Source organism: Corythoichthys intestinalis, chromosome 9 (genome assembly GCF_030265065.1).
Source record: "Corythoichthys intestinalis isolate RoL2023-P3 chromosome 9, ASM3026506v1, whole genome shotgun sequence".
In the NCBI taxonomy this organism is placed as follows: domain Eukaryota; kingdom Metazoa; phylum Chordata; class Actinopteri; order Syngnathiformes; family Syngnathidae; genus Corythoichthys; species Corythoichthys intestinalis.
The window spans coordinates 29,358,545-29,382,981 of NC_080403.1; the positions used below are offsets into that span (position 1 = coordinate 29,358,545).

At 37.6% G+C, this 24,437-nt stretch overlaps 1 protein-coding gene across 4 annotated transcripts in view; it reads left to right on the forward strand.

Annotated features, from left to right (window-relative positions):
• Window positions 1-24,437, forward strand: part of LOC130921383 (band 4.1-like protein 1) — a 108,563-nt gene that overhangs the window by 57,799 nt on the left and 26,327 nt on the right. For 2 of the 4 annotated variants that reach the window (XM_057845211.1, XM_057845214.1), the window contains exons 3-16: window positions 1,068-1,195; window positions 2,647-2,814; window positions 4,937-5,041; window positions 8,184-8,226; window positions 12,224-12,299; window positions 12,587-12,805; window positions 13,083-13,170; window positions 13,248-13,400; window positions 15,015-15,112; window positions 15,587-15,762; window positions 15,833-16,041; window positions 16,257-16,292; window positions 21,857-22,006; window positions 24,257-24,331. In XM_057845211.1, the coding sequence (XP_057701194.1) occupies window positions 1,157-1,195; window positions 2,647-2,814; window positions 4,937-5,041; window positions 8,184-8,226; window positions 12,224-12,299; window positions 12,587-12,805; window positions 13,083-13,170; window positions 13,248-13,400; window positions 15,015-15,112; window positions 15,587-15,762; window positions 15,833-16,041; window positions 16,257-16,292; window positions 21,857-22,006; window positions 24,257-24,331 (1,635 nt within the window). In that variant the 5' untranslated portion in view covers window positions 1,068-1,156. The remainder of the gene's footprint in view (window positions 1-1,067; window positions 1,196-2,646; window positions 2,815-4,936; window positions 5,042-8,183; window positions 8,227-12,223; window positions 12,300-12,586; window positions 12,806-13,082; window positions 13,171-13,247; window positions 13,401-15,014; window positions 15,113-15,586; window positions 15,763-15,832; window positions 16,042-16,256; window positions 16,293-21,856; window positions 22,007-24,256; window positions 24,332-24,437) is intronic. The other 2 variants (XM_057845212.1, XM_057845213.1) reach the window with 2 other exon arrangements.

Here is a 24,437-nt window from a genome sequence, read left to right on the forward strand (position 1 = left end):
AAGAAAAAAAAAATCAAACACCTTAAGCAGTTATTCACAATGTTACTCATTACTTGAGTATTGTTTTAACCAAATACTTTTTGACTTGCGCTTGAGTACATTTTTTGGATGACTACTTTTACTTTTACTTGAATAATATTCTTTTGAAGTAACGCTACACTAACTTGAGTAAAATTTTTTGCTACTCTACCCACCTCTGATCATGCCTTAATTATTCTGATGCAAAAAGTTAATATAAATTAGCAACAATAAGAATTTCATCATGTCTAGGCCATTCATTGTATCTAACTTGAAATTTACGTCACCGGATTTGCCTTTGCATAGTATGTGTACAATTTCTCTGTATGGAACTTTCTTTATCCTCCTCTTAATGAGATATTGTCACAAGTGTATTTTCCTAAACACTACGTTCTAGCTGAGACTGAGCAGTATATAATTTATTGTGTAAAGACCTTTAATTACAAGACAAGACCTATTTGAGGCATCCATGTTTTCATTATTTATTCCTGAACACCACACCATGACAGCAACTTCTAAATCTTTCCAGAAAAGCAATACATGGCAGTTTCCATTAAGGAGAGCACAATATTTCAAATATTTTAAAGTCGTGTGTTTGTGTATTGCTTTAAAAACACATCTTAGAAGTTTTTATAATCGATGATTTACAGACAAATTATTTTATGTAGTATGTTAGACAAGCTTGGCAGTGCTGTGTGTGATGCTGTTATTTCATTCATCGCTTTGACGTGCTTGACATCAGGTTTTGCAGCAAAACAGAAACCCTGCCTTTGAAGCCTCTCTCTCTCTTAACTACACTGTCATGCTGTCAGTTCATTCGTGACTTTGACTGGCTTGACAGTTGACAGTCTTTGAATAGTCTCGCACTCTGTCTCTCTCACTCCCTGATTCAAATTTCTCTTTGTCTTTCTTTCTGGTCATTGAATAAATAAACAGTCCACTACCCTTTATGATGTTCCTTTGTTCCAAAAGGACTTTTGTCAATTGTTCATTTCATCATGTACTAGTATATATTCATGTATATATTTGATATCCATGTTTCTTCTCAGGAGTGTTTTTTGCTTAAGTGACGGAGGTGTGTGCTGTGTGGCCAAGACAAGCCAGGAGTCCTCCCAGACAGCAGGGGGCAGTGGCTGACATGCAGGAGCCGAGCCTGGATGGCAAAATGCCAAAACAGGTGGGATTGTCCTTAAGATGAAAAACAAAAAACATACAAATATACAAACAAACGAAGACAAACAGCTCAATCTTTCTATTACTATGGAGTCATACAAAAATGCCCATTTCAATTGCAGATAATGACGACTCATTTACAGTTTATTCAAAGGTTTATGTCACATAACATGGATGGACTTGCTATGCTTGATGTTGTATTCATTTCACAAATAACATGAATAATCAAGGGCGTAGGTTTGCATAGGGACGGTAGGGACATAATACTACAAACTTTTCATAATGGTCAAATTGTCCCCACTAATGTTTAAGCAACCTTATATATAAAGAGTTCAGTTAAAGATAAAATTGACCCTACCATTATTAAGTAATTTATTTTCCTCATATTTAGATTTACAATGACCCCATTTCAGTTGCTGAATGCGCCCGTCCATTTTTTCCCCCCCAAAGCATGTTTGATTGGCTGATGACTTGCGTCTATCTACAGAAAGTGTCCCCAAAATGTTCCCAAATCAACGGGAAGCGACCTGATATCAACAGGACTTGCCCCCTAAATGTTGCCAAGTGAACAAAAGTGACCTGATATCAACTGGACGTGTCCCTGAAATGTCCTCTAATCAACAGGAAGTGTCTGTGAAATGTCCCCAAATCAACCTGGACTGGTCTAACATAAAATGTATTTATTTGCTTTCCACATTATTTATTTAAAAATATTTATTCGCAGCCTATGCAGGCTTTTTTTCCCATATAATTATACATTAATCATAGTCAAGGTAAAAAGTTTTCATTTTTTGTTGCGTTTTACTGTGCTTGTGGACAAAAGGAGTAGTGCTTTACCTGAAGAAGGCTAAATTGTTATTCATTTTTGTTATACCCTGATGAAGACCTTTTTTTCAGTTATATTTGTTTATTTATTTAGACAGATAATGTTAAGTGGCCTTAAGGCAAATTTGTATTTTTTTGCATTTCTGGATAGTAAATAGATCATAAACACGTTTGTATTTATTTGTGTATCTTACTACAATTTAAGTTATGTTAAAATATTACAATTTAAATTTGCAAATAAAATCCAGACATTTATTTAGGAAGTTTTCAAAATGTTTCTTTAGTAGTTTTTGAAAACAAAGGTTTGAATCAAATGGTGTATGACCTGAACCAATACACATGAAAGTTAGTATGAGTCAATACAGATTTATTTTGCATTAATCATTTCGCCTCTCAATTAATTGGGTTCATATTCGTAAGAAATGTAGTCCTGACCCCTGTTCACCTAATCTGTTTGGTATTATTCATGTACCGACCCCAGCAAAAAGTGTACATGCAGGTTATGCTGTTATATCGTCCCTACCAATGTTGAGACCAAACCTATGCCCTTGTGAATAATATAATATAGAATGTTACATTATGATAGTTTTGTTAGACTAACATGATCTTTTTACTTTTATGCTGCTAAAGGAGTATAATTCCAAGACTCTGGATGAACAGAAAGAGAACGATGACACATCTGAGAAGACATCCCCAAATGAAAACCTCAAATCACCACAGAAAGGCTCCAAAAGACAAAAAGTGACACAATTTAAAGTAGAACTCCTGGATATGTCGGATTACAAAGGAGAAATTGAGGTACACACTAGGGTCCAAATATTTGTGATAACATGAAATAAAATAATAAAAATGGCTAAATCATGCTTAATGTGTTGACGTGGATTAGAAAATAAAAGATTTTAGTGCTGGTTGGCGAAAGTATTCAAAAGATTTCTTATAACATTTCTTATAAAATATAAATATAAAATATACTTATATATAAAATATAAAAATATAAAATTGTGTTTACAGTCTTGTGAAAAAAATTACGACACCCTCATAAATGATTCAGTTCTTTATTAAGAAATGTTAACATATCAAGGTCTGATCTTGTTTTTCTTTATCTTTGGAAAAGAAAGTGATTTAATAGCAGTTAAACAACTCAAATTAACATTGTTTTACCCATTAAACCGTATTTATCAACAAGAATGCATATTCTAACTGAGGAAAAAGTTAGGACACCCTACCACCTAATAGCCAGTGTTACCGCCTTTGGCTGAAATAACTTCAGTGAGACGCTTTTTGTAGCCATCTACCAGTCTTTGACATCAGTCTGAAGAAAGCTTGCCCTATTCCTGAACGCAGAATACTTCCAACAGTGACTGACTGTTGAAGTGAGAGAAAACACCATGGTGAGATCATAAGAGGTGTGTGAGGCCTTCAGAAAGAAGATTGTAGACGCTTATGAGTCTGGTAAGGGATTTCAAATGATCTCAAAAGAATATAAGACCAGCCATTCCACTTTTTGCCAAATTGTCTAAAAGTGGAGGACATTCAAAACAACTGCCAATATTCCCAGGTCTGGCCGTCCAACCAAGTTCACCCCGAGAGCAGACCGCAAGATGCTGAAAGAAGTCACCAAAAACCCTAAAATGTCATCACGGGACCTACAGCAGGCTCTTGCTACTGTAGATGTGAAAGTGCATGCTTCTACAATCAGAAAGAGACTTCACAAGTTTAACCTTCATGGGAGGTGTAAAAGGAGGAAACCTTTGCTCTCCAAAAAGAACATATAGGCCAGACAGAGGTTTGCCAGAGTGAATGTAGACAAAGAAAAGGATGTCTGGAATAATGCTCTTTGGACAGATGAATCTAAAATTGAATGATTTGGACACCAGAACAGAGGACATGTTTGGCGGAAACCCAGTACAGCATTCCAGGAAAAGAAACTAATACCAACTGTGAAGCATGGAGATGGAAGTGTCATGGTTTGGGGATGCTTTGCTGCAGCAGGACCTGGCCAGCTCACCATCACAGAATCCACCATGAATTCTATCGCGTATCAGAGGGTGCTTGAGGAACATGCCGGATCATCTATGAAAAAATTAAAGCTGAAGCGAAACTGGATCATGTAACATGACACTGACTCAAAACATACCAGTAAATCCACCAAGGACTGGCTGAAAAGGAAGAGTTTCCTGGAATAGCTGAGTCAAAGCCCAGATCTTAATCCCATTGAGATGCTGTGGGGTGACTTGAAACAGGCTGTACTTGCAAGAAACCCCTCAAACATCTCACAGCTGAAAGTATTCTGCGTTGAGGAGTGGGGCGAACTTTCTGCAGACCGATGTCAAAGACTGGTAGATGGCTACAAAAAGCGTCTCACTGAAGTAGCTATTGGGTGGTAGGGTGTCCTAACTTTTTCCTCAGTTAGAATATGCATTCTTGTTCATAAATATGGTTTAAGGGGTAAAACAATGTTAATTTTTGTTGGTTACCTGCTATTAAATCACTTTCTTTTCCAGAGATAAAGAAAAACAAGATCAGACACTGATATGTGAACATTTCGTAATAAAGAACTGAATATTTAATGGGGTGTCCTAATTTTTCCACATGACTGTATATAATATCAGTTATACTAGTTGCTACATTTGAAATTAGATGTGTATAGCAATCTGTGCCACCACATATGAAATATTCTCTTCCTTTATATTTACTAGTATTATCAAGTGCCTTGTGTGCTTTGACTGAGACACAAAGGCAGACGAGCTAGCTTTTTTTTTTACTGTCATTTTCAAATAAACTTTACTCATTCAAAAAATACATGTTTGCAAGTAATGCACACTGGACTACAGTGCTGTGCTTCCCATTTTAGCATAATACAGAATAACATCTGTTTTTGCTGACATTTTGAAAGTCCCTCTGTTTTTTGTCATTGCAGAAACACTCCAAAGGACAGGCACTGATAGATATGGTGTGTGAGCACCTCAACTTGCTGGAGAAGGACTATTTTGGCGTAACCTTTGCAGACACAGACACCCAAAAGGTCAGATGATTGCTCACCACAATACTGTAGTAGGTGATTTGAATGCATAAACATCAAGAAAGCAATCAGTATGCGTCTCACTTGTTGGCTCGGTTGACTGTCTCCACTGCATTAGAGGTGAATTTAAATAGTTTGCAAGATTTCATGCATTGCCTGAAAATGTCTGCACCTTGTGTAGGAATGAAAATGATTCATCGAACATTTTTATTTTAGAAGCAGGGTGCATCAAATTATTTTATCGTTCGGTGAACTTGGCGTGATGAAATTAAGATCATAATTTAGCAAGAAGACTAAAATAATCAATGATTATGGTCACTGCACCAGCAAGAAAATTAGGAAAAAAAATGTTACTGCTTCTTGTTTTTTGTCTTCAACTAAAAGAACTTCCACACTTGGAAGAAAGCGAATGTAGTTTAAGATATGCTCTAACATGTGAAATCAAACAAAATGCGGCGCTGACATGTCACAGGTTTTCTCTCTAAATTGTAAAGAGAGCTACAGTCTCAATATTTGGAGCATCTGTATTGGCAAAATGTCTTAAAGATGAAAGAAAACATGGTATTGAAGTGATTTTACTGACATCTCTGAGCCTTTGCGCCCTTTAACTGTGAACATTTTGCAAATCCTTAGCTCTGTGGCTGATTCAGAGCAATGTGGATAAATAGGCAAGCACATAGCTGTCTGATTATCATATAATTACGTAATTGTCACAGCAGTGAGCTGAGGGGGCCTCACTGTCTGCTCATGTTGTTTGACAGGCATTAGCTTCTTCAAAGGCAAATTTGTGATTGCACAACAGACTACAGATTTTCCTTTTGATGACAGAAAAACAATAATGACAAGACCAAGTTCCTCTTAAATCTTCCATCACTATTAAAAGCATCTTGACAACCCACTTGTTAAGAAATGTTACATATTGGATCATTGATAACTTGGGTGTAGCATGATCCTGATCATATAAAAGGTTTTCATACTGAAGTAAAGCTTCATCATTGTAAAAAAATAATCACAAGGAAAACGCATAACCTTTAATATCTAATCATAATAATGGTCATTATCCTTGTCAAAATATAAACAAACATATCTCAGCTAGAGATGTCCCGATCAATCGGCATGATCGGGTCCGATCACGTCATTTTCAAAGTATCGGAATTGGCAAAAAAATATCGGACATGCCTTTTTTTAAATATATATATATTTTTTAATTAAATCGTTTTCTAATTGTATTTAACGTTACAGACATAATGTGTTACACTCTTCCAGAGTCTTTAGTTTAAGCTTAAGGTAGGGTTATTAAATTTATCGCGTTAACAGCGAGAATTAATATTTTTACATTCATCACGTTACAATATTTAACACAATTAATGCATGCACTGCACGACCCACTCACACATTGTCGCGTGCAATCTATAATGGCACCGTTTTACCCATACAGTATATAGAGCTAAAAGGCAGCGTAAAATGAGTAGAATGAATTTTGGCAGCCTTTAGAGCCTTTTTTTAAACGGCTAAAGCCTTACAATCCCTCTCCCACCGATTAGAATAATTGTGGGAAGCAATGTGGGGAAGAATTGTTGTAGTTGATCTTTTTCTTAACACCCTATGTTATTTCCCAACGCAGAGAAGATATATCAATTGGTACCACGACGCACAGTCATGGTTGCACTTCCCATCATGCATTTGGGCAGAAGTTAAATGGCTACAGTATCATTTACTGAAAGCTCAACAAATACACTAGATGGCAATATTTAGTCACAATATACAAAGTCACATTTATCCTTTAAGAATTACAAGTCTTTCTATCCGTGGATCCCTCTCGCAGAAAGAATGTTAATAATGTAAATGCCATCTTGAGGATTTATTGTCATAATAAACAAATACAGTACTTATGTACTGTATGTTGAATGTATATATTCGTCCGAGTTTTATTCATTTTTTTCTTAATGCATTGCCAAAATGTATATGATCGGGAAAAATTATCGGGAATGATAGGAATTGAATCGGGAGCAAAAAAAAAGCAATCGGATCGGGAAATATCGGGATCGGCAGATACGGGAGATCGGGAGCAGAAAAACATGATCGGAACAACCCTAATCTCAGCTTCATCTTAATTATATATATTGAATTTTATGTGTTCATTCTCGAATTCTCAGATTCAAAAACATGTTTATGTAGCATAAATATCAATCTTATATGACCAGAAAAATAATGATCGAAAAATATTCTCACCTAAACTTTTTCAATGTTTATATATTTTTCCAGAGTCAATCTGTAAAATGAAATCCCAAGACACCTAATTAAATTTCAGATGAAAGTACAGTGACGAGTGAAGTGGGGTTTAGGGGCCGCATAGCAAAAATCTGTGAATGATTGACCCATGCCAAAAGGAAGTATTTGCCTGCATACAGAATCCGGAAAAACATTTAAAGCTGAGGGGAATCATTAAGCATTAATACCATGCTTCTAGCATGTAAGCAATCATGAGTCAATGTGTCATAAACAACTATGCTCAGCTGGTAAATTAGATTCAATAGGAACAACCCTACTTCACTCATTTTTAGTATTGGCTAGCATATTAGCCCCATTGCACAAACTGGTGTAAACTCACAAACTGGCAAACAAATATGAGCAAAAACAGCACATTTGGTCTTTAAATCTATATTTTTTTGCATTGCATAAATGTTAGGCAATAGAGGAAAGATCATAAACATACGTTCGAATTTACTTTTGGCTGTGCATCAAGTATAAATGAAAGGACAGCTTTTTATTTTGCTGTTTATGAGTGTAGTAGGATTTCATTTAGTCAATAGGCCCCAATGAGCTCTTCTAGCAGCCAAATGATAAATTGTGTTACTGCTGACAATTTAGCTCACTGCATTATCGAACACACTAAGAGCAACAGGGTAAAAAAAATCATTCATTTTGCAGCACAGAAAAAACAGATGCTTTCATTAAATCGTTGCATTGAACAGTTCAGCAGTGGAGGATTCGTCTTCTTTATTCAAACATATGGAGAGGCTTTCATTAGGGATGGAGAGGCTTTCATTAGGGATACCAGTGGCAATTAAAGTGAAATGTGTCACCAGTGTTTGTAATTGCATATCTTGTCTGCTCTAAATGAATTCTGCCTTCTGTCTTCCAGAATTGGCTGGACCCCTCCAAGGAGATCAAGAAACAGATGCGTAGTGAGTATCTAATCCAGGAAATATGGATAGTAGATGTTTCCCTATTTTAGTCAAACTGCAAAACATAAATTCTTAGCAGAATGGTGAAAATTTAAACATCTGATTTACGCTCACCCTTCTCAACATTTAAGCATATTTGTAAAACCAAAACTAAACTAAGAGCTATGTAAAATTTAATTAAATAAATATTTTTCAGTTATCATACTTGTAATAATGATACAAATAACAAATTCAAATTAGTAATTTACCAATGGAATTTTTGTGTGAAAATCATAGGGCAACACATTTCCAGTTATTGATAGCAACCAACAACTACCGTAATTTTCGGACTATAAGCCGCTACTTTTTTCCCTCATTTTGAATCCAGTGTCTTATAAGACAGTGTGGCTTATTTGTTGATTTATTCGGGTTAATAGGTGACACTTTACTTGACAGTGGCGTCATAACACTGCCATAAGACCATCATAATAACGACATGACACTATAATGGACATTAATAAATGCTTATGACAGATGTCAATTAGTGTCATTCAGCAAATTATGTCACTAATTCCATTTATGTCCCGTTTGGATCGTTTACATTCATTCAAAAGGGAGATCATTTGCCGGATGACACAAAATGACATCTGTCATAAGCATTCATTAATGCTCATGGCAGTGTCATTTCATAATTATGGTGGGCTTATGAGAGTCTTATTGGCGCAATGGAGCTTTGCAGCCAATTGGTTCAAAGCTTCATGGTGGTTCATTTGGTCTTATGACAGTCCTATGATGCGGCTGACAAATAAAGTGTTACCGGTTAATATCTTGTGTAAATATCCCATAATACAGTGAGGACAGTTGCAGCTTATAGTCCAGTGCGACATATCTATTAACAAATGCGGTTTCCGTGTCAAATTTGATGGGTGGCGGCTATTAGTCCAAAAATTACCGTACCCACTTTCTCTCTCTTTCTCCATTTTTCATCCTCCAAATACCGTTTGAAATTATCCCTTATATTTAAGAACACTTATTTGGTAACTACTGCTTCCTCTATGTTTCTTTCCCCACTATTTTCTGATTCATTATCTTCTCAAAATATTCTTCCCATCTTTTCTCCAATGCCAATGGGCAGTTAATTAATTCTTAATACTTACTCACTGAGAAAATCAATGTAGATGCATTAATTATTAACGTAGATACTATTTTTTTTCCTGATTTAATCCTAAAAAGCAGAATGGACAGAGAAATAAATGTTGGCAGATGCACACTGAGCAAAAACAAGTATGATCATGAGTTGACAAATAAATTGAATTGTAAATCTGGTTTTACTTTCTTATATGTTGCCATCGGCTAATTATGATGTCAAAATTAAAAACGCGTACAGTAGCTGCATATGTATGTGTACAGTGGGGCAAATAAGTATTTAGTCAACCGCTAATTGTGCAAGTTCTCCCACTTGAAAAGATTAGAGAGGCCTGTAATTGTCAACATGGGTAAACCTCAACCATGAGAGACAGAATGTGAAAAAAACCCCCAGAAAATCACATTGTTTGATTTTTAAAGAATTTATTTCCAAATTAGAGTGGAAAATAAGTATTTGGTCACCTACAAACAAGCAAGATTTCTGACTGTCAAAGAGGTCTAAATTCTTCTAACGAGGTCTAACGAGGCTCCACTCGTTACCTGTATTCATGGCACCTGTTTTAACTCATTATCGGTACAAAAGACACCTGTCCACAAGCTCAGTCAGTCACACTCCAAACTCCACTATGGCCAAGACCAAAGAGCTGTTGAAGGACACCAGAGACAAATTTGTAGACCTCCACCAGGCTGGGAAGACTGAATCTGCAATAGGGAAAACGCTTGGTGTAATGAAATCAACTGTGGGAGCAATTATTAGAAAATGGAAGACATACAAAACCACAGATAATCTTCCTCGATCTGGAGCTCCATGCAAGATCTCACCCCGTGGCGTTAAAATGATGACAAGAACGATGAGCAAAAAATTCCAGAACCACACGGGGGGACCTAGTGAATGACTTACAGAGACCACAGTAACAAAGGCTACTATCAGTAACACAATGCGCCGCCAGGGACTCAAATCCTGCACTGCCAGACGTGTCCCCCTGCTGAAGAAAGTACACTTCCGGGCCCGTCTGCGGTTCGCTAGAGAGCATTTGGATGATCCAGAAGAGGACTGGAAGAATGTGTTATGGTCAGATGAAACCAAAATAGAACTTTTTGGTAGAAACACAGGTACTCGTGTTCGGAGGAGAAAGAATCCTGAATTGCAGCCGAAGAACACCATACCCACTGTGAAGCATGGGGGTGGAAACATCATGCTTTGGGGCTGTTTTTCTGCAAAGGGACCAGGACGACCGCTCTGTGTAAAGGAAAGAATGAATGTGGCCATGTAACGACAGATTTTGAGTGAAAATCTCTTTCCATCAGGAAGGGCATTGAAAATGTGACGTGGCTTGGTCTTTCAGCATGACAATGACCCCAAACACACAGCCAGGGTGTAATTCCCTCTCGAGTCGAAATCACGAACCAAGCTGTTTCTCTTTCACGGGCTTTAATCACAGAACTTGATTTGCCTTGACAGTGACTTGATTTGCCGTGACAATTCCGTGACAATGCCGTGAGAACTGAACAATACAGATAAAAATATACATAAAGTCAGTTCAGACAAATATATACATTAAGTCAGATCATTTTCATACAGCACAGACAAATATATACATGAAGTCAAATTATATTCACACAGAAACATAAAACAACATAAATACATAACTACACTAACAGAAACTAAGTCAATTAACGCAAACTAACAAATAACACAAACTAAATTACCTCATTGGCTGCTTTACTCCAGAGGACATTAGTTCAGCTTCAATTCTTCAATGCACTATGCACTTGAGATGTTTCCTTGTTGATCTTAATCAGAGGTACTGAAAAGTTGTCTGTACTCTAATAGTGTTCATCAGATAATAAGCCGATGTAACGCTTAATAGTGCCCCTGTTAACCTGCGGTAGTGAACTTAAGTTCCCACCCCATATCAAAGACACTAAATACTTAACATTACACTCCCACAGATCAAAGAGTCAATTATTTATTTCTTTATTCTGCCTTAATGGCAGCTACACAGGGCAACAAAGGAGTGGCTTTGTAAGAAGCATTTCAAGGTCCTGGAAGGCGTAGCCATTCTCCAGATCTCAACCCCTTAGAAAATCTGTGGAGGGAGTTGAAAGTCCATGTTACCCAACGACAGCCCCAAAATGTCACTGCTCTAGAGGAGATCTGCATGGAGGAATGGGCCAAAATACCAGCAACAGTGGGTGAAAAGCTTGTGAAGAGTTACAGAAAACATTTGGCCTCTGTTATTGACAACAAAGGGTACATAACAAAGTATTGAGATGAATGTTTGGCATTGACCAAATACTTATTTTCCACCATGATTTGCGAATAAATTCTTTAAAAATCAACCAATGTGATTTTCTGGTTTTTTTTCCCGCATTCTGTCTCTCATGGTTGAGGTTTACCCATGTTGACAATTACAGGCCTCTCTAATATTCTTAAGTGGCGAACTTGCACAATTAGTGGTTGACTAAATACTTATTTTCCCCGCTGTACATGCTATACTGTTATGATCACCACAAAACTTAGTGTGGGTCGGACCAAAGAACAATTCCTCACATGTTCCGCCAGATATTGGATAAGGATTATCCGATATTAAATTGGGGTAATATACTCTGGTAAATGTGTGATAAATATGCAAGGCAGAGGCAAATATTGACAATTGCAGTTGTGGGAGTCATGTTCAGCTGTGGTAAAGGCCTGTATTGTATATCCCAACCAATCTTCTTTGTCATGTAGAGGTTGAATTTCAGCACTTGTAGTGAATTTAATCAAATTATGCAGGTGTGCCTGAAATGTCAGGAGAGTGTACATTCTTTATTTCTTCCTAGGACAGACATGACAGCAATGATCTTTCGGCTCTCATTTTCTCTGCAGACAGTCCATGGCACTTTGCCTTTGCTGTCAAATTCTACCCTCCAGACCCCTCCCAGCTCACTGAAGATATTACCAGGTAGTCTTTTAAATACTACATGCTAAATGAAGGAGAATTGCCTATGGTTAGGCATTTCCAATGTTTCCTAAAAATTGGTGCTTTTGTTGAAGTACTGCGACAATGAACATGGTTTTTATACCTGCACGTCACAGCAAACCAAATCCCTTATTCCTTTTTAAGGATTAGTGCTGGAATGCTTCTAACAGGCTAGGATTTACTGCACTGAATACACGTTGGAGCTTGCCTTTCCTTAGCCTTGTTTGACTGCCAAAGCCCTCTTTTCTTACCCTTTTCTCATCTGACAGATACTACCTATGTCTGCAGCTGAGGGATGACATGCTGTCAGGTCGACTGCCGTGCTCGTTTGTCACCCATGCTCTCCTGGGCTCCTATACAGTCCAAGCTGAGCTTGGCGACTATGATCATGATGAGCATGTATTGGACTATGTCAGCGATTTCCATTTTGCTCCCAATCAAACTCGTGAACTGGAAGAAAGAGTGATGGAGCTCCATCGAAACTACAAGTACAACTCGACACGCTGTTGTTTAAATTTCACTTCAATCTATCAAGTTATAGATTCTTTTGTTGAGTTTTGCACTTGCTATGAAATGTCAATAGTATGAATCACTTGTTATCAGCAAGCATAGACCCAGCCAAAAACAAAACTAGGGTTTGAATGCTAAATTACCAATTTGTTTTGCTCCAGATGTACACGATGAGATTTAAAAAAACAAAAACAAAAAAAAGTTAAGACCGTGAACATGCCTGTTGATGTTGTTTACAGATTTTTCTACCCACAGGGGTATGACTCCAGCTGAGGCAGAAATTAACTTTTTGGAGAACGCAAAGAAATTGTCCATGTATGGGGTAGACCTGCATCATGCTAAGGTTGGCTGATGGATTCATAAAGACGGAATTTTTAGCCACTCATGAATAATTTGTCTGCTGACTTTTTCACCATGCAGGATTCCGAGGGGATTGAAATAATGCTGGGTGTCTGTGCTAACGGCCTATTGGTATACCGTGATAGGCTGAGGATCAATCGTTTTGCATGGCCAAAGATCCTTAAAATCTCCTACAAGAGGAGCAACTTTTATATCAAGATAAGACCTGGAGAGGTATGCAACATGGAGAAGAATAATTAGTGCTAGTAATATAACAAAAGGCAACCTGGCAGTATCTAAAAGCATCATACCAAGGTCGTAGGTTTGATCTCAACATTGGTAGGGACGATATAACAGCATACCCTGCATGTACACTTTTTGCTGGAGATGGGACATTAATAAGACCAAACAGTTTGGGTGAACCGGGGTCAAGGCTATATTTCTCACAAATATGAACCTCATTATTGGTAGGCTAAATGATCAATGTAAAATAAATCTACTTTCATGTGTATTGGTTCAGGTGATACAGCGTTTGATTAAAACCTTTGTTTTCAAAAACTACTAAAGAAATGGTTTGAAAACCTCCAAAATGTCTGGAATTTATTAGCAAATTTAAATTGCAGTATTTGAAAATCACTTATATTAACATACACAATAAATACCAACTTGTTAATAATCTCTTAACTATCCACGAATGCAAAAAAATAAACATTTGTCTTAAGACCACTAAACATTTTCAGTCTAAATAAATAAATATAACTGAAAAAACGTCTTAGGGATTAACAAAAATAAATTAAATTGGAGTCGTCCTTCAGGTAAAGCACTACTGCTTTTGTCCAACTCATCAAAAAATGAAAGCTCATTTGGGCTGCTTTAAGACCATGTAAATAAAATAAAAATGAAAACTGGGTTGAAGGTGGTAAACCTCGGTTCACTACATTTCTCACAGTTTAATCAACGTTAACGGTAGAAAACACATACAGGAGGACACTTCTCTCTAAGCAGCTTCCGACTCGAGTTTTACAGGCTAGCAAGTTCACACAGTTTAATGTTATGCAAACTCTGATGCAGGTCGGACTTTCAGTAGCAAAATTAGTGCTGTGTTCACCACCTCCACAACATTGATGTCTTTTTAGATTACTTATAGTGACTGCTGCTGCCCCAAAAAAACTTCTAATATCCTAAATTATCTAAATTACCTATATAATTTAAGTCGTTATGTAATGCAAATAAGGTTGCTTAAAAGTTGGTGGGGACAATATGAGCATTCTGAAAAGTTGGTAGTGTTATGTCCCTACCACCCCACACCTACGCCCTTGCATTTTACACGTGTTTTGCCTTAGAGCAGGGGTGTCAAACCCATTTTAGTTTTCGAGCCACATTCATGGTAATTTAATCTCAAGTCGGCCGGCCCAGTGTATTTTCGAATGGACAGATAGCTGAAGTATGAAAAACAGCGCTACTGATTATCCTCCATCCTGAAAATCACTGTGTTAGGTTGGAAACACCAGGCCCAGTCAAGCAACAGCCACACAGTGAGCCTGTGATTGGGCCAAATAAAGAGCCTCTTCAAGAGAGTTGCTGCAGCTGCAACCATGAAACCTCTCTCTCAATTTCTAAACATGGGATGTTTTAAATACTTGTATTTTTTTAATGTAGTAGAAGGCACTGCTAAATGACAGCAGTTTAATTGAACCTTAAAGCAAAGACTGTTGCTGATTTCAATGTCAATCAATCATCTCAACTCAAATGGGAATACTCAACCTCTAACAAAATTAAAACCAAAATGGGAAAGGACTGAAATACTCGATCTACACTCATACTTTTATTTTTTTGTTTCTCCTCTAGTATGAGCAGTTTGAAAGCACTATTGGTTTTAAGCTACCTAACCACAGAGCTGCCAAAAGGCTATGGAAAGTCTGCATCGAGCATCACACCTTCTTCCGGTAAGTGTCGATTTAATCTTGTTCTGACAGGATCAGGACAAATGTTAAGGTTAACAAAACACTCTCATTTGTGCAGATGTAGACTTAATCTTTTGTTATCTTTTATTTCGTTAGATGGACAATCGTATTAATTTGACAGGTTCATCAAGTTCCTATAATAGTAATAATAATCGGAGTAATAAATACAACAAAATCAAGAATGAAATGAGATATAAAGTAAAGATAATTATGTAAAGCAACCAAAAGATATACCAATATGAATCTTTCACCTGCTGCTTCATGACAGCTCTAAACCACAGAGGAAAATTTTAAAACGGCTTAACCTAGGAACGGATATAAACCACTTGTAGTCATTCAAATCCTCTCAGGGAAACCACTTGATTTCCTGCTTCAGTACTTCCTTTGATCATCTGCCTTTTTTGTAGGTTACATACTATAAAAAAAAAAATCTGAGTAATGTTTTTGCATCCATAGGTTAGTTTCCCCAGAGCCTCCTCCTAAGGGTTTCTTGGTGATGGGCTCAAAGTTCCGATACAGTGGGAGAACGCAGGCTCAAACAAGACAGGCCAGTGCTCTTATAGATCGACCTGCTCCTCATTTTGAGCGGTCCACTAGCAAGAGGCACTTACTCTCCAGAAGTTTAGATGGAGGTAAGAGGAACATTCCATGTGCTTTGTACAAAGTTTATCTTGTTGAGGTAATGAAGATTTTTTTGACCAGCAGAGTTCTCCCGGCCAGTGTCAGGCATGTGTGAGAATCACGATGGCCTCTTCCACCACAGCAATAGTGAACAGCGTCATCTCTACAGCCCCTCTTTGGATGAGCAGGAAACTGAACTGGAGCCCAGCTTGGAACAAGACGAGGAGGATCTGGACCAGGAAGAAGGCGATGATGGAAATGTCACTCCAAGCAAGAAGAAAGAAATTGTGGTAATCCAGGATTCCTTTTGACCTTTTGAGAAATATCAGGACATTAACATGCATCTTTAGTCCAGTTGACATTAATTCAATACAACAAAATGTAATGCTGACTTTACTGCGTCTAACTCTATCTGTTCCTTATACAGTGGTAAAAATTAAAACGCGAGGAATATTTTCAGTTTCTAACACAAATTTTTTTTTGTTTTCCTCCTGCTGACCAAAAGGAGGAGGCTGGGTCACCAGTTGACGGTAAACAGGAGGTACATTACCTACCTGCTTGTAACCCATCAAAGGTCTTTTGCAGGAAATTGGCCTCTATCGTCTCTGTCCTTTACTTTATGGCCATTGGTCTATCTTTCATATCGATTGTCCTCACTGGAGTTCCATTTGGTTACTAATCGGTGCAATTACTATTTACACAATACGTAATTATAAACTGGCCTATTTCTACCACTGCAATATACAGTTAGCCATCAAGGCATGCCTCCAACCTGAAAAAATACATCTTTGCTAAAGGTAAATTTAACTCTTTGCTACTAGTGATGGGAATTGATACGATTTTAACGATTCCGATTCCATTATCGATATTGCTCAACGTTTCGATTCTTTTAGGGCTGCAGCTATGGAATATTTTAGTAATCGAGTAATCGACTGAAAATTCTATCGATTAATCGAGTAATCGGATAAAACATTTTTTTTAGGTAAAGAGCAATTATAAATATACATGAGAAAAAAAGACATTTTATCCAATATTGAACCATTTTCAGTCAATCAATGTCTTTATTTTCGATGTCTTTATTTTCGATGTACATTGTTGAAAACAGCCAACAATTGCATCTCAGATGTGACTAGAAAAAAAAATCACTGCTTTCACTCAAAAAACTTCTAGATCTTATAAAAAAAACAACAACATATTTCTTACCTAAAAGTGTAATTACGCTTGATAACACACATCACTTGAAAGCTACGTGTTTTTCCCACGAGTTTCGATTGAATTTCCATTTGTGTCTATTTCTAAGTTCTAGTTAAGTTTTAAGTTAGTCTAAACTGTAAGTACTGATAGGATTATGAGTTTTTGCAGTTTTCAGAATAAATGTATGATACCTGCTGTATTGGAGCACATTAGGGACCAGTGCTGCTTGGTGTTTTATTCAGCAATGACTACTGAGCTAAAACTGACAGTTAGCTTTATTATGTTTTAATTTTACACCCTCATCACTCTACAACGTTGTGTTTTTACAGATTAAATAAAGCCTGTATGTAAGGCACGTTAGCCACGCATCGACAGTGGTCATAATCAATAGAAACCTAGCCCTCCGAAGGGCTAACGTTACGTGAGCGAGTGACAGTAACGTTATATTTATTAGCGGTTAGAAGTCTGCTGCTTAAAGATGGCAGCTGTTTACTAACGCTGCCCAGACGCGGCCGAGTCTGTCATTTCGCATCTAGTCCTAAATGCATGCGATATCGATGAGACACATCGGACACTACCTGCTACCACACTAGCATCATGCGGGCGTAGTTTTTAGCAACATCGGCGTAGTTTGTAGCGGCTGTCGGCTACAGTAAGTTTTTTTTTTTTTTTTTTTTTTTTAATTGCTTCTTCCTCTACGCACGTGACGTCAGCGTGTTGTCCCGCAATAAAGTAGTCCGGGCAAAACGAGATGCTTAGAGCTGGCAAAATTAAACGATTCCTCAAGGTGAATAAAATTACTCGGATCAGTTTTTAAACTCGAGTTACTCGAGTTGCTCGAGTATTCGTTTCAGCTCTAGACTCTTTATCGATTCTCTTATTGATTCTAATTAAGAAAAAAAGAAGAACAAACATTTTGATTGTTAGGTAGTTTGTTTAATCAGAAGTCACAACCTTACAAACTCACAACGAGGTCAAAAGAGGCCCAAAGCCTCGATGTTAACTGTGGCAATATGTAACTGTGGCAAATAGACAAGAATGCGTAACATTTTACTGAAACATTTTTCTAATACAAATAAAAAATCTTCCTTTTTAAAAGCACATATGAGCTGATAGCACTCAAAAATAATAATTAAAAAAAGAGAAATACTGTCAAATACAACAGAACAGTGCGTAGTGCAAGTGTGCAAAATTAACAAGTCTTTTGCAGAAAAATAAGCATGTCTGCTTTTTCAGGTAGGATACGTGATCTTTCTGGACTGACGGTGTCTCCAGCAGTGGAGAACACCCTTTCAGATGGGATGGAGAAAGCCTGCATACACAGAAAGTTTTCAGTTAGTCCAGACAGCAGGGGCAGAGTATCTCTTTTGTTGTCCCAAATATTAACAAGTTTACAATGAGGTTGGTGTAATTACATAAGAACGGTTGGATCTCATACAATATAAGAGGAATTTTAGCACAATCCTCCGTTAACTCGGATTTGTTTACTTTCTGGATATAGTTGGGGTACTCTATGGAAAGGCATTTTGATACTGAGTAGAATAAAAGTGGTTTGGGACCAATGGGACCATCCTATCTTGAATTATGGGCGAAAATACGCTGATTGGCTGTAGTTGTCAGGTGCATTTCGGGGAGTCATTTGGAACATCCACTTCCGTTAGCCATAGCAACACAAAATTACTACCATCGGATGCGGATGTATGTACTTTTGTGTAAAATCAGTAGTCAGATTGACCCTACGACCCACCAAATTCAAATTATTCCCCCCAAAAAAACACTGATTGGTGGACTACCGACTGAAATGAGTATTGAAATTGCTACTAAAATCGTTTAGGATTATTTTTTATGCTTATATGTTACATTTTTGTTATAGAGTATTCAACGAGGAATGCGATAGACCCATTAATAGACTTTTTGGAAAAATCACCATTTCTTTATGTAGTCTCATGAACAATGACGTGGCCTGTGAAAATCAGTGCATAATCCATCGGTGATAACTCTCCAATTTATACTAGGTGAATAGTGCTTCTTTGAATAGATCGTAAACTTACTTGCTGATTTGAATTTGCGTAACATGCGTAATTAACATGACGTAATTTCTGCTGGCTGGAATCTGCAAGAGAATCGTTAGAGACACTGCCAAACGATTCCACGAAATTGAAATAAATGGAACCGATTCTCTATAGGAACTGGCTCTCGATTCCCATCCCTATTTGCTACACATAAAGATATATATTACAGCCTGTGGCTCACTCTACATATTGTTAGAGCCCCAGGCGTTAATTTCATTGACAGCTGAAAGGTTAGCTGTTATGTTTTGTATGCATTCAGCAGACATTGTCTGATAGCCTGGAGGGAGGAAGGGGTCTATGTTTTTTTTCATTATTATTACAGTTTTTCTCAATTGCTTTGGTAAGTTTCTCAGATCAGAATTAAAATTCTCAAAACAACTTGTTCAATCCTCACAACATGTCGCAGAAGTAGCAAAAAAACATGGATTACCTGCAAAAGACAGTTTTCTGTGCAAAATATTTTGTCTTTCGCTCAAAATAAAATTTCTTTGTCAATGAACATTTCATTGCTGTCAGAATGACGTCCTTGTTTCATTGTGTACAGACTAGACAATCAAATTGCTTAGTCATGTTCTCAATTGAACAGTTACTCAGGTGGAAGGTTCTGATGCTGAAGATGGTGTACGTAAGTTTTGATGAAAATTACAAGTTAAACCTTTGTGTGTGGGAGATTGATTCAGTTTACACTTTTACTGTTTTTACAATGTATTGACAGACCATGTCATCGCAATATGGAAAGCAAAAGTAAATAAATAAAAGCAAATGTAGAAGTGTGAACATAAAACAATTGGCACAACTAAACTAGAAATGCTGTCAGGATTATTCACCCATTCTACACATCTTCTCTGTTTGGACACAAATTTTCATCCACGTCACGACGGATGTCCTCTCTTGCTATACAGCGTGGAGAGAATCTTCTTGAATGCCTTACCCAGCCTGTTGAAGCATCTGCTGTGATGTCACTGCATGCTGCATTCATGGCATCATGGAGAGTCATTTGATTGTGAGGCTGGTTATCATACACTTTCCAGCTCCATGTGGAGAAAAAGTCTTTTATGGGATTGAGGAATGGGAAGTATAGTGGAACTTCATTACCATTCTGTTGTGTGTTGCAAACCATTCCCTGATTATGTTGGCGTGGTGGAAACTCACATTGTACCAAACTATTAAACAATTTTGGCAGGTTAAAAAAGGTTATGTAAAATAAGTAATGAAAATGCCCAGAAAAAAACACACACATGTTGACATATTCTGACAACATGATCTTCCATTTTGCATGTAAAGATTTATGCAATGAAGTAATGACTAGATGTTGTGGGTGGTGAGACTATTCAATCCTTGGACCTGATAATCCATTTTGACCATCATGGCAGATGCAACTGATAATGTAGGAAACAGCAGAGAATTGTACAAAATCATTTGCATGGATGCAAAAAGAAAAACATCTGCAACTTGCTTAAAGGAATGAGAAACTGCTTTTTTGATGTGCACTAGTGATGTTGTGAGGATAGAACAAGTACTTTTGAGAATGGCAAGTCTGATCTGAGAAATGTACCAAAGCATTTGAGAAAAACTGTAATATTGGTGCCTCATTTTATATTTATACAGATATGTATATTTCAGTTCAATTCAGGCAGGCTTGTTGATGTGAGTTTTTTTTCTTTTCACTTTACAGAGCATTTTAAGAACATAACATTTCTCATTTGAAAAGTTCACTAATTGATTTTTCATATCAAATGGAAGCCATTTACACAATAATGTGACAAATGGTCTAACCTAGCTTTGTCTGTCTGCTTGTTTGCCTGTCGACTGTTTGTTTCCATATTCCTTTGTCCTTCACTCGTAAGCACCAACAGTATGTGGAGGATTTTTCCTTCAACCCTTCCATTTTTGTGATGCTCTCCCTCTGCATCGTGTAGTCTTTAGACACATCCCATTCAGTTCTGCATGCATTCACCTCTATGGTCTGTCAGCAGCGTATGATGAGAGAAATAACATCGCCCTCATGAACAAAGAGACTATCAACACGCTTTGTGGTCGATACTATTGATGGGCTGATGTTTAGCTGCACACTAAAATAATCCGAAATTATCAGACATTGTGAGAACCACATTTAGTGTTCGACTTGCCCTTTAATTTGTTTGCCATCTTCAGCTTCCAACACTATGATTTTCAACTGTATTTGTTTGTTGGTGCTCCTATTTGATGCCACACATGTGGAAGTGTAATTTGGTGGTTCGGTGATAAAGTGCTGCCTCACTGATGAAAATATAATCGATATTTAAAAGAGAATTAACTCAGCTTGTTTTTTTTTTTTTTATGGGCATGTTAGCATTACCACATTTATCTGCCATAGCTGTTATAGTAACAGAAAGAATGTCAAAGACCTTTTATCGGAGAATTTGGTAATAGCTTAAAATTATAGTAAAAATACTCAGCTGCTATCTATATTCTATAAATGTATTCAGTATCTCAAAGAATATGGTGCATTTGGTTACTATGCACAATATGTTTGTATCTAGGCATTAGTTGGAAAAAAAAAAAAAAATTCAAGGACCATTCTCATATGTACCAAAACAATGGCAAACCCTGCCACCAATTACTTTAAATTTCAAAAAACAATTTTATTTTTTGCTGGGTTTAATATGGCCGTGCGAAGTACACACAGTGGCATTAAGAGGCTGCTTTTCAGTGTTATGTGTAAAAGAGGCAATTGTGGAATCTATTCATGTGTTGTCATAAGATTCATTGATTGAAGTTGATGATGTACACAGATGGTTCTAATGTGTGCTTGTCACTCTATTCTTTTGTCCTTCTCCATTCACACATTCCTTTACAGTTTCTCGATAAGACACAGGATGTCTTGCTGAAGCACCAGGCCAGTATCAATGAGCTTAAGAGAGCCCTGAGGGAACCCAACAGCAAGCTGATGAGCCGTGAGAAGCGTCTGTCAGCATCATCGCCACCTAGCACACCAGAGAAAAAGGCTGTAAGTTGGAGATCTGGGTGGGAGGGGAATAGAATTTTTTTAAACATAGGGTCGACCACTGCATTATTTAAAATTGAGTCGACTTTGGCCTTTCCATTTTGTCAATGTTTATTTGTATTATGGTCAGTCTCAGACGGCCAATATTTTTGTCCCACGAGAAACCGTCGTTCTCTCTCACCTTCTTTAAATAATCCAATCCAATTCAATAGCAAGTATCACTGACTAGTGTTTTTAAAGTAGTTTTCACATTTTAAATTTTGTCATATACATGTTTTGTGCCACCTATCCTTACAATGGTCACCAGGGTGCTGCAGCCTATTCCAGCTAACGATGAGCAGCAGGCGAGTTTCCTGAATTATGGTTGCAAGCCAATCACAGGGCATGAGGAGACAAACAACCATTCACCCACACACTCATACCTAGGGAAAATGTATAGTGTTCAACCACCTAACCATGTTGTTGTTGTTTGGCATGTGAGAGGAAACTAGAGTACCCAGGGAAAACCTTTACAGTCATTATGAGAATATGCAGACTCCACACAGGAAGGCCACAGCCCGGGATTGAGGCCTTGATCTCAGAACTGCTGGCTAACCGCTCCTCGCCAATGCAGTTTATATACTGTATATTGCCTGTCTTTGTCAATTTGTCTATCATATTTTTCGGACTAAAAGTCGCACCTGAGTATAAGTCGCACCAGCCATAAAATGCCCAATGAAGAGGGAAAAAAAAAAAAAAAACATATAAGTCGCACCGGAGTATAAGTCGCATTTTTGGGGGAAATTTACCTCATAAAATCCAACACATAGAACAGATATGTCATCTTGAAAGGCAATTTAATATAAAAATACAATAGAGAACAACATGCGGAATAAGTGTACAGTGCATGAACAACGAAATGCTGATAGAATACTGTCCTCACCAGGACGGTACGGCTCGGTCCTGGCTATACAGCGAACTCCCAAATGACGATGCTGGACGTCCGTATAATTTGCTGAATAAATTTCGTCCACGATACCAAACAGGTTCCCATTAACGTAAATAAATGATTATTAGGTGCTATTACAGCAATGACACAAACTGTTAGCATGCGTTCGCTAGCATTAGCACATCGTTCAAACAACCACACAACAGGCTCTAAGTGTCCCATCGCGGGGGGAAAACACCCAACAACAACAGAAAAGATGATCCACACAGGCGTTGCCTCTGTAGAGATATTTTACAAGCATAAACAATGAACATAGGTTTGCAGCCGTGTCTCTCTCTCTCTCTCCCTCTCGCCCACTTGCTCAGAGACGCTGCATAGCTGTCAGTCTTCTTCTGGCGTGTGAGCGCTCTTTTTCGCGTAAACAAGTGCGAGTGCGCCCCCACTTGGGCGTGAAAGTGCCACAAACTAAAAGCATGCATTTCAATATAAAAAAGTCAATAATGCAATTGAACACACATTGCCAAAGGGAGAACGCGAACGTGGCCATAGTTATTCATATAAATATAGCATAAAGAACATGCTAACAAGTTTACCAAACCTTCAGTGTCACTCCAAAACACCAAAATAACATGTGAAATCATATCATAATGTGTTAATAATTTCACACATAAGTCGCACCCCCAGCCAAACAATGAAAAAAACTGCGACTTGTAGTCCGAGAAATACGGTATTTGTCATGCACATAAAAGCGTGAAATAGACCAGCTGATATTTAATTAGCTAACAGGCATCATAACAAATTTGGCTTTTCACATGGTGCAGTACTGGTACGTTTATTGCTGTGGATTAAGGTCCTTGCAAATGAAATTATAAATTTACATGACCCCAGCACTAAGATGTCACAAATATGTTTCAAAAAAATGTCATCACTTTTCTTCCCCTTTACCAAGCTTCTTTTTGTTGGGCTCCAGAAAATTGCGGCTTGCAGGCACGCAATTGATTATATGTGTGAAACATCAAACACTGGAGCATAACATGTAATCATTTACATGACTTGCTATTCTGGTTTTAGGAGACAAGCAATGTTCCCTTTGACCGAGTCAGGGACAAAGTGTTGGTGGCAAACAGATTTCGTAGAACTCACACACAAGTTAGTTGCATTGGGTAATTGGCCAATAATTGTTTTTTTGTTTCACACATTGTGAACAAAAGTCATGTCAAAATTGTTTGTTTCCCTTTCACGAGACAGGTTCCTATGATCTTTTTCTCAGTTAGAGCACTAATGGTTGTTCTTCTTTCCTTTTCAACTTTCCTCTTGTTGGCCAGTTTGCGGGAAAAGACCCTGTTAACAGCCTGTCTGTTGAGGGGTTCATCCAGAAGAATGTCACGACTTCACCTGAGGTTGAAAGTTTCTCAGTTTTTCTTTATGTGATGATTTGACACCCTTCATACCATGCATAGTTTGGTGGGATCACTGCCATTATAAATCTCACAAATCCAAAACATG